This window comes from Octopus bimaculoides, chromosome 20 (genome assembly GCF_046866305.1).
Source record: "Octopus bimaculoides isolate indiv1 chromosome 20, ASM4686630v1, whole genome shotgun sequence".
Classification (NCBI taxonomy): domain Eukaryota; kingdom Metazoa; phylum Mollusca; class Cephalopoda; order Octopoda; family Octopodidae; genus Octopus; species Octopus bimaculoides.
The window spans coordinates 16,431,090-16,442,306 of record NC_142947.1 but is presented as its reverse complement, the minus strand read 5'-3'; the positions used below and the strand labels follow the sequence as shown (position 1 = coordinate 16,442,306).

Below are 11,217 nucleotides of genomic sequence, written 5' to 3'. Positions count from 1 at the left end.
TGCAAGGCTGCTTTTGCAAGAGAGAGCAGTCGCTGCAGTGGAAACACGTATAGGTCATTGCAATATGCTGCTTATAATCATAAAATAAATTTTGTCGACGTTCAAGTCTCCATACTCTTTATTATTATTATTATTATCATTATCATTATTATTAAACAAGGTGGTGAGCTGGCAGAATCGTTAGCACGCCGGGCGAAATACGTAGCAGTATCTTATCAGTCTTTACGTTCTGAGCTCGACTTGTCTTTCATCCTTTCGGCGTCGATAAATTAAGTACCAGTTGCGTATTGGGGGTCGATCTAATCAACTGGCCCCCTCCCACAAAATTTCAGGCTTTGTGCTTATAGTAGAAAGGATTATCATCATCATCATCATTATTATTATTATTATTGAGTGAGAGAGCATGCCATCAAAGTGACACTGGGGTAAAATATACAAAGCCCAGTATACCCATCATGACTACTCGTCTGATAAGGGGTCGATAAAGTAAGTACCAGTTGAGCACTGGGGTCAATGTAATCGATTTAACCCCTTCTAGAAATTGTTGATCTTGTGCCAAAGTCTGAAACCAATAGTATATTTTTTTGTAAAACAACAAAATGCAACGAGTATGAAGAATCATTAGTACTCGGGACAAAAATGGTTAGCATCATTTCTATCAGTTCGTATTTCACCTTTCATTCTTTCAAGATTGATAAAACAAGCACCTTTGGAGTACTAAGATTGAATTCACTTTGCTCACAATTTCAGACCTCGTTCCTATAGCAGAAAGAATTTGTAAAAAGAAAAGAAAAAAACTTTGTTCGGTTGATCAGTTTTCAATTTCACTTTCGTCAGTCGATATTCAACTTTTACATGGCGAGTATTTGTTACATTACTGACTGTCTTGTAGCTAATGTATGAAAAGTCATTAAAGCTAGTTGAAGTTTATCTCTTCTACTTACATAATCTCTATTTTAGCGATAAGCAAATATAATTGATAACAAGAAGATAAGAGAAGACCATAAAGTGAACTAACATTACATAGGCAAACATTTAAACAAAATAAAAACTTGTTCCCTTAGCTTGATTGCTCAACACATTACAAGATCAACTTTTTCCACTGCTTTCAACCACAGTTTCGGTTTTGTCTTTCATTCTCTTATTTCTATACATTAATAACTTATTTGCTACCAAGCCCAACAACACCCACTTTTATGCAGATGATATGACGACCATTCATTCACTCTAACTTTCTCAAACCACGTATCATCCACATGCAACCTATAAACCACACACTAGACCTGTGTTGATTCCGTAAACGGTGACCAGAAGTGCATTCAACAGTGGGGCCATGCCAATCTTGTGTCTGAGTGTAAGAGCTCAAACACTATTCTTGAAGGAAACACCTTAATCCTTAAACATCAGCGGCAGTGAGCTAAATCCCTAATAGTCTTCCTAAAAGCAGTGCCCCATTGTCACCGAGGATCTCTCCTGGTGGAAGCACAGTCATGAAACAGCTAGAACCGCACCCACAAAACTGTTCAGAGCTAGGAGATATTTCAGCCCTCAATTATTGCTGACACTCGACAAAGCTCAAGTTAGAATCAAAATGGAATTCTGCGCCCACGTAAGGGACGGTGTTACTGCTATTCACACAGACATCTATACCGCATCCTGAGAAGAGTCACTCGATTGATTGGAATTAAATCACTAACAGATACACTCATGCCTCTGGCCTACAGGCGTACTATCTCTCCTTTCTCGGTTTTTTCTAATGCTTCTATAATAACTTCTGTTCCACGGAGCTAGCTTGCCTTGTATTTCTTCCACTTAAGCTTTCCAAACCCACTCGCCGATGCAACTTTCGTCTCCTTTATTGTGTATAACAAGATCTCGTACTAAGCATTCCATTCCTTTTACCCTAGAACATCAGTCCTCTGGAATCGTCTTCCTTCTGATGTCTTTTCTACAGGTGTTGATCTACAACAATTTAAACGAAACATTAACGGCATCAATCCCGTCAGTCTCGAAAGACATGCAAAAGTCACAGACACAGGGCATTCTTCCAAATTCAGTAAGTAAAGAAAAAAAAAATTATGAAACTAGATTTGATCGGCTGAAAAGAGTTATAACCGTATATCAGATCCAGCAGGCATTGAAGCAGAAACGGCAGTATCTAGAATGCAAGAAATGAACAGGGTAACATTTTTGGCCTGATTTCAAACATTGTTTTTCCATTATTGGAGCGATGTGATTTGGTTGATGACCAAATATAATAATGGTTCCAAATTTTGGCACAAGGCCAGCAGTATTGGAGGAAGGGTAATTTGATTACGTCGACTCCAGGGTTCAACTGGTACTCATTTTATCGATTCCAGAAAGTACAGAAGGCAAAATTGGACCTCGATGGAATTTGGATTCAGACAGACAAAATGACGATAAGCATTTTTTCCCGGTGTGCTAACGATTCTATCGATCAACAATTATTATTATTATTATTATTATTATTATTATTATACATATGCTTGTTTTGATATTAAGAGTGAGAAACATCGACTTTGTAAAAAAATTTGAACCTGGACTTGAACTCCCCTAAGCAAATTTCGTTCCTGCACTTATGCTCCAAATCACACTCTGCTGCTTTAAAAAGTGCAGGACATTGTCATTTAGGATTGCCCAGAGGACTAAATAACAACGAAGAAAACGCGAACCAATTAATGAGTTTGGAATAACAGCCAAATTTATCTTAAACCATACACAAATGTCCTGGCAAAGGAAGGACACATAGAACCATATAATCCTTATATATATTCCAGATGTGGAGGCGCAATGGCCCAGTGGTTAGGGCAGCGGATTCGCGGTCATAGGATCGCGGTTTCGATTCCCAGACCGGGCGTTGTGAGTGTTTATTGAGCGAAAACACCTAAAGCTCCACGAGGCTCCGGCAGGGGATGGTGGCGAACCCTGCTGTACTCTTCCACCACAACTTTCTCTCACTCTTACTTCCTGTTTCTGTTGTGCCTGTATTTCAAAGGGTCAGCCTTGTCACACTCTGTGTCACGCTGAATATCCCCGAGAACTACGTTAAGGGTACACGTGTCTGTGACAGGCTGTTCCGTTGACTGGATCAACTGGAACCCTCAACGTCGTAAGCGACGGAGTGCCAACAGCAACATATTCCAGATAGAGGGATGGTCACAGCTGGAGTGCTGTAGGCCATAAATCTGCTCGACCATGACTAGAGTGCAAAATGACACGAGCCAAGCAGGAACCACTTCGTGGATATTCGATTTGTAAGAAACAACAGCCAAATCGCCTTCAAATCACACTTTACCGTCATAGAAAAAAGGACCTTGTAAGATAATGAGCTTATTGGTGCTCTGTGACTAAGAGAAATATGGAATGATGATCTTTAATCATAGAATTAAATGCCTTTAATCATAGGTTTTGCTCAACAAGATTGGCCTGGAACTAAATAATAGCACCAACATTGACGCTTCCTCTAATAACAGCAGCAACAGCAACAACAACATGGACAATGCCTTTGAGTCAAATGATTTAACTCTAGCAATTGTATGGAATTAACAGAAATTCCTGCAGAAACAAAACTTCGTACTACAACAATATAGTGACAAAAATATGTTCATTAATACCACTACCACAACCATCGCCGCCGCCACCACCACCACCACCACCACCACCACCACAACAGTCGTCATCATCAATCACAACAACAACAATGGCAACAGTCTTTTCACATTCCTATCGCTTCAGAGCATCAAACGGAAGGGCTAAAGCTCCACGGAACCAACAACCGAGCTTGCACGCAGTCACTCAGATTGCAAGAAATGATAGCTCATTGCCTGAAAAATAAAAGGAACACATTGGGTAAATAAAATCCCACATATAATGCACATAAAGTCGGATACACATATCCAGGCTTGCTGAATCTTTATTAACTGTTATATAGAAAGTGCCTCTCTCTCTTCTTCAGTTATCCTACTCTCTGATGTAGCGTTCCAGTGATCGGTTATGAGTTCTTATTCCGTCCACAAAATTATTTTATAAACAGAAATACTTGAAAATATTCGTGTCTGTATGCATGCATGCATACATACATACATTTGTTGGCACTCCGTCGCTTACGACGTCGAGGGTTCCAGTTGATCCGATCAACGGAACAGCCTGCTCGTGAAATTAACGTGCAAGTGGCTGAGCATTCCACAGACACGTGGACCCTTAACGTAGTTCTCGGGGATATTCAGCGTGACACAGAGTGTGACAAGGCTGACCCTTTGAATTACAGGCACAACAGAAACAGGAAGTAAGAGTGAGAGAAAGTTGTGGTGAAAGAGTACAGCAGGGTTCGCCACCATCCCCTGCCGGAGCCCCGTGGAGCTTTGGGTGTTTTCGCTCAATAAACACTCACAACGCCCAGTCTGGGATTCGAAAACGCAATCCTATGACCGCGAGTCCGCTGCCCTAACCACTGGGCCATTGCGCCTCCACACATATACATACATACATACGTACATACCTACATATATACACACATTCACGCGCGCACATATATGATAGTGGGTTCGATACTCAGACCGAGCGGCGCGTTGTGTTTTGAGCAAAACACTTCGTTTCACGTTGTTCCATTCGTTTCACGTTGTTCCAGCGGAGTGGCATCCTTCAAAGGCTAAGATGATGCAAAAGAGGATTGTGACTAGCGATGTGTAACAACATCTGATAATCCGGTCGGCCACGTGACACACACACACACACACACACACACATCTTTTCTGTTATAGGCACAAGGCCTGAAATTTCGGAACAGGGGTTAGTCAATTATATCGTTACAGTGCTCAACTGTTTCTTATTTCATCGATTCCTAAAGAATGAAAGGCTAAGTCGACATCGACGTACTTTGTACACAGAACGTAAAGACCGACGAAATACCGGTAAGCATTTTGTCCGGCGGTGCTAACGATTCTGCCAGCTCACCTTACATATATCTTTTTATCTTTTAATTGTTTAAGTCATTAGACTGCAGCCATGCTGGGGGCACCCCCTCGGAGGATTTGTAGTCGAATGGATCGACCCCCCAGTACTTATTTATATTTTAAGCTTGTTACTTTTTCTATCGGGTTCTTTTCCAGAACCGCTATGTTACAGGGACGTAAACACACCAACACCAGCTGTAAAAAGGTAGTACAGACGTGTGTATATATACATACATACACATATATATATATATATATATATATATATATATACACACACATATGAAGTGATATAAAAAGGTTCCTGGACTATAACTTTACCAAAGTTTTAACATCATCTTCGAAATAGTCACCTTGTGCAGCAGCACACCGGTGACTGCGTTCCTGCCACTTTTGCAATTTGGCCTGGAAGTCGTTTTCTGTAAGCGAGTCAAGGACCTTCTGCGATTCGCTCTGGACCTCGACAATGGTGTTAAAACGGCAACCTTTGAGCTGCATTTTTATCTTGGTGAAGAGATGGAAGCCTGCAAGGTGCGAATAGGGCAGATACGGAAACGATACTATGTCGTTTTTGTCAAGAAACTCACGTGCGAGGAGAGCTCGGTGACAGGGAGCATTGTCGTCGTGAAAAATCTAATTCTTCGCGCTCCACCGAGCGGGTCGTATTCATTTTTGCAGTACCTTTAAATAGCCATATAGGTCTTCCATCGTTTCTTTTCCTGTTGCAATGTTGGGAGTAAAGATTTATCTGAGGTGTCTGTTATTATCCTTCCTCTCTACGTGACCCAACCAACATAAATTTCTGTCAATGAGGATTTTGATCACAGGTGGCAGAGCAGAGTCCGTAGGATCTCTTCATTCCTGATCTTTTCAAAGAGGCTGATATTCATAATTTGTTGCAGTTGTCTCATCATATATACACGTGACTTGCCTACTTGAGCTTTATAGACAGTCCAGGTTTCAGCTCAACACAGCAGTGAAGTAACCACTATAACCTGGTATATCTTGCATTTGACACGTATAGAAACATACTTATTTTTTCACAGCCTTTCATCCAATCTGCCAAATGAAACACTAGTCCTGCTCATTCCATATGTGGTTTCCTGGTCCAGTCGTGCATTACCTGAGGTGTGAGATCCTGCTTTCTACAGTTAATCGAGTGATTGTGCAATTCAACAGAGAGGGGAGGGAGTCAGCATCACTTTGCCCAGTTTGACTGGAGCCCTCTGACAGGACTTTTCGCTTTGTTAAGAGAAGTATAGTGGGGTGGGGCGGATGATCCTCATTGCAAGGACTCTGATATGGCAGAACAGGTTGATGTCAGTCCCAGTCTACCAACATGCCAAAAACAAACATGGAAGCACACTGGGTCAACTTGAGATCTGCATTTTATCCAAGCACCTGAAGGACCCAAAACTCAGACAAATACAGGAGTACCTCCTCATAAACGAAACATCCCCAGTACTAAATAGGAAATGTACGTAGAAGGTAGTCATACCCCAATACACACAGTTTATACATACACAGGTAGAGTTGTTGGTAGGCTGTTATGTAGACGTGTGTGTGTGTGTGTGTGTTTGTTTGTCCGCCCCACCATTGCTTGACAACCGTTGTTGGTGTGTTTACATCCCCGTAACTTAGCAGTTCGGCAAAAGAGACAGGTAGGATAAGGACTAGGCTTACAAATAATAAATTCTGGGGTCGATTTGTTCGACAAAAGTCGGTGCTCCAGCATGGCCACAGTCAAATGACTGAAACAAATAAAAGAATACACACGCACACATACACAACGGGCTTCTTTCAGTTTCCGTTTACCAAATCCACTCACAAGGCTTTGGTCAACCCGAGGCTATAGTAGAAGACAATCGCCCAAGGAGCCACGCAGTGGAACTGAACACGGAACCATGTGACGGAAAGGCGAGCTTCTTAACACGGTTACGAGTTCAGTCCTATTGTGTTGCACATTGGGCAAGCCATAGCCTACCACAACTTATATATAGTCTACTGTCGTATATCTATCTATCTATCTATCTATCTATCCACATGTATGTACATACATACATATACGCGTATGTGTGTGTGTGAGCGCGCGCATATACGAAAGCGCGTGGCCTAGTGGTTAGGGTGTCCACTCGCCCACAATCGCAGGATTGTGGATTCGATTCCCTCACCGGCAATGCGTTGTGTTCTTGAGTAAAACACACCATTACAGGCTGATCCGGAGCACTCAGCTGTAAATATGCAACCCTACGACGGACTGGCGTTCCGTTCATTGAAAATGTTAAACTCTCCGCCTAGCCAGCAGGGTGGCGCCGTTCGAAAGCTGCAACAATGTGCATTATGTTAAAAAGGGCGAGAGGTTGCAAAGTTGTGTTTTCTCCCCAACTATATGGGTACCTAAAACAATTACTGAAGGATTATCTCAGAAGCTGTTAAATAATCCAACATCGTTTGCGAGAGTTCAGCAATAGTATCGAACTGGGGCCTTCATGTTAGCAGAACAAATTTAAGCACTCAGCCATGCTAACGTCATAATTACATACACACCCAACCACCATGTGTGTTTATTTGTGTGTGTGTGTGTGTGTGAGCGCGCGCGCGCGAACAGGCAGATAAGTATTTATTGATAGAAGCGAAAAGAAAACAAGGTGTGAGCTAATAATAGATTGAGGGGGGAAACGAAGGAACGGTCAGGCAGCTTGAGGTATGAGACGCCTGTTCCGTAAGTCTTGGCCTATCACAAGCGATAACTTGCTGATTAATATCATAAAATAGGAGAATTAAGTGACAGTGTAAACATTATCAGAAATACAGTCGTCACATCAACTACTACCTCAAACAGCAGCGTGCAATTAACATTCAACATCATAAGCTATTCTCCGTAGTATGGCTAACGACTTTTGGGAGCAGTTATGTGGCAATTCTTCACAATTTTGGGTAAGTGTCATTTACATTTTAGATGCTCACGTACTGCTAAGCAGCCTAAGAGAGCCATTCATAATTTAATAAATCGGATTTTACGTAAATAGAATAGAGTGTCAGATCCGAAGAATGAATTTGTGGCGTGCAAACGACCCATTCAGATGTATTTATTTTATGTGTGGTCTGTACTAAATTGAAGCTTATATCAACTTTTGAAGTATTTTTTATTGTCATACTTTGAATTGAATAAATAAACATAATTCTTTATACCATCCGATCATCTGAATGAATAAGCATTTATTAAATTACATATTTTCTTACTAACCTGTCTATTTTATTTGTACGACGTCCGTTCGAGTTTCCGATACTTGAAATTTTTGCAAAAATGGTTTAATCGCGGTTATTGCCCTTCGTCTTGTTTTATTTGTTTTATTAGTTTTCTTATTTATTTGATTTGTTTATTTATTTATTTATTTATTTAATTGGTTTATTTCTGCGAAGTTATAGGGTTGTTAAGCTGTTAGGATAGAATTTCATGCGATGTTAAGTCATTCTGGTTTTGTGTGCGATCCTTGAGTTCGAATCCTGCCGAGCTCAATTTCGGAGTTGACAAAGTACAGGTTTCGAGAGGTAGATTAGTGAGATAGATGTGCCGGTCGAGGCACTTCGTTGTTTCTTTTTCTGCTCTGTGTTTAAATTCTGCTTAGGTGTGCCGATATTCAGGCCTTTTCACCCCACCCACAGCAGCACCCTGTCCAAAACACAGTTGGCCAACCTGGACAGCCAATTTTATAACCACCATAGACGGCATGCTGAATATTTATTCCGTAATAGATCGACAGCGGCTGAATCGAATTGTCGAGTGGGATGCTTCCAAGGATCATTTAAGTAGATGTGTATCAGATTTTAGATTTGAAAATTTCACCGAAACTTAATCAAATTTTTATTTTATTTAACATACAGGTTTGAGCTAGATAAGCAGAGCTTTGTAAAAACCTGTTTCAACCGCGATCATCCTGACTTACTGTATATCTTGTGCAACATCAACCAGTGTATCTACCTTTTATTAAATCTGTCGGGTCTGAGTTGAAGAAACTCTGCTGCTATTTCTAGTTAGTCGAGTAACTGCGCAAAAGCTCAATTTGCGTAACTGTATCTTCTAATGAAACCTTGGGGGCAGACCTGGTGTGGTTCTTCGCATTTTAGTAAAGATGTATTTTTCATCAATAAGTGATAATCTGCTGATTAATGCGACTACAGCAAAATAGGAGAATTAGAGCTACAGCAACAGATTTTCGTTAACTGTCTAAATTACCTGCACAAGAATCCTGCGAAGTTTTGAGACTGCTCAGTAACGGGTTCCACTCACATTTTATAAAGCTTTATCCAAACTTGAATCATGGCTAAGCAAAAGTTTTTGGTCTAGCTTTAGTTTACAATTCGTTTAATTCTATCCTATTTAAATCATAACTTTCAAATTAATATCATTTAAAATTATCTACATTTACTCATCACATGGTTCTGTGTGCTTTCGCCCATGTTAAATTACGTATAATTACTTTCATCCTACATATCAAAAAATTTTTGGGGTAGTTAATTTAAAGTTATTTTCAGTTTTGGGAAATCCCATTCACTTCATTATTTAAATGCATGCTACTTATGGCAGGAATTAAGTTGGAATTTCTATGATTTTGTCGGGACTTCCCCAAAGTTCATTTTTTAGTCCACATTCCAAAACTATAGGGATGGAAAGAAAAGTTTTAAAAACAAAAAATAATCCAAAGCTGAAGATGTGGCAGCATGGTAAGAAGCTTGCATTGCAACTATTGCACCATCGTTTTGTACTGTTGCATCATCTTAAGGAGTAAAAATTGGTCAGATAAGTTGTTGAAGTTGAGAGAGTTTGAAACCTAGGTGACAAGTATATAGCTTTTTTTTTTTCAAGAAATTTTTCCTCAACTTTGTAGTTGAGGCTGCTAATAAAATACTTGAATAATTTTTGGTGTTTAACAATCAATATTTTTTGTTTGTCCCTGTAACTTAGAGCTAGAGGAAAGGACAACCACTAGAATAAGTACTGGGGTCAAATTGTTCTGCTAAAACCCTTCAAGGTGGTGCCCTAGCATGGCTGCAGTCCAATGACTAAAAGAAGTGAAGGATAAAAATTTTCAAAATGCCCCCCCCCCATTTCATTATACCTTCATGAGAGCAGCTATCAGTAAAATTCTTATTTTTCTCTATGCATCATTTTATTGTATTCCACATTCTATAGCACTTGTACACATTTTGTTTTAAATCCGTAACCCCCATCTCCTTCCATTGTACAACAAAATAATGCCACTCACTTACTCGGGAAAGAAGTATTCATAGTGAAAACACATGAAAGAGGAAATAAAAATATGCATAATTTGTCACACTAAGTATTAAGCATCATTTTTTTTTTTTTTCAGTTCCCACATGACCAAAGTGTGGATAAGATTTTACAGAAGTTTGTAAAACAATAAAATGACAATTCACTTCCCAATCACATGGTTCTAGGTTTAGTCCCACTGTATGGTACCTTGGGCAAGTGTTTCTTACTGTAGCCTTAGGCTAACCAAAGCCTTGTGAGTGGATTTGGTAGATGAAAACTGAGTCTTTCGTGTGTGATGTATATATATATATATAAAGCCAAATCAGACTGAAGCCTGGTGCAGCTCTCCTGCTTACCAGTTTCAGTCAAACAATCTAACCTATGCCAGCATAGAAAACAGATGTTAACTGATGATGATGATGGTATATATATATATGTATATAGGTGCAGGAGTGGCTGTGTGGTAAGTAGCTTGCTTACCAATCACATGATTCCGGGTTCAGTCCCACTGCGTGGCTCCTTGGGCAAGTGTCTTCTACTATAGCCTCGGGCTGACCAAAGTCTTGTGAGTGGATTTGGTAGACAGTAGACGGAAACTGTATATATATATGTATGTGTGTATATGTTTGTGTGTCTGTGTTTGTCTCCCCCCAACATCGCTTGACAACCGATGCTGGTGTGTTTACGTCCCCGTAACTTAGCGGTTCGGCAAAAGTGACCAATAGAAGAAGTACTAGGCTTACAAAGAATAAGCTCTGGGGTAGATTTGCTCAACTAAAGGCGGTGCTCCAGCATGGCCGCAGTCAGATGATTGAAACAAGTAAAAAGAGTAAGAGTATCTATGTGTGTGTGTCTTTGCGTATGAGTTTGTCCCCCCACTACTGTTTGACAGCTGATGTTGGTGTGTTTACATCCCTGTAACTTAACAGTTAGGCAAAAGAGACAGAGAGAATAAGTACCAGACTTTAC

At 40.3% G+C, this 11,217-nt stretch overlaps 1 protein-coding gene across 1 annotated transcript in view; it reads left to right on the top strand.

Moving 5' to 3' along the window:
- The first annotated feature begins 7,767 nt into the window (after positions 1-7,767).
- LOC106880711 (ATP-binding cassette sub-family C member 1) overlaps positions 7,768-11,217 on the top strand; it is a 64,763-nt gene continuing 61,313 nt past the window's right edge. Inside the window, exon 1 of the mRNA XM_014930786.3 lies at positions 7,768-7,910. Coding sequence (XP_014786272.1) covers positions 7,860-7,910 — 51 coding nt within the window. The 5' untranslated portion in view covers positions 7,768-7,859. The remainder of the gene's footprint in view (positions 7,911-11,217) is intronic.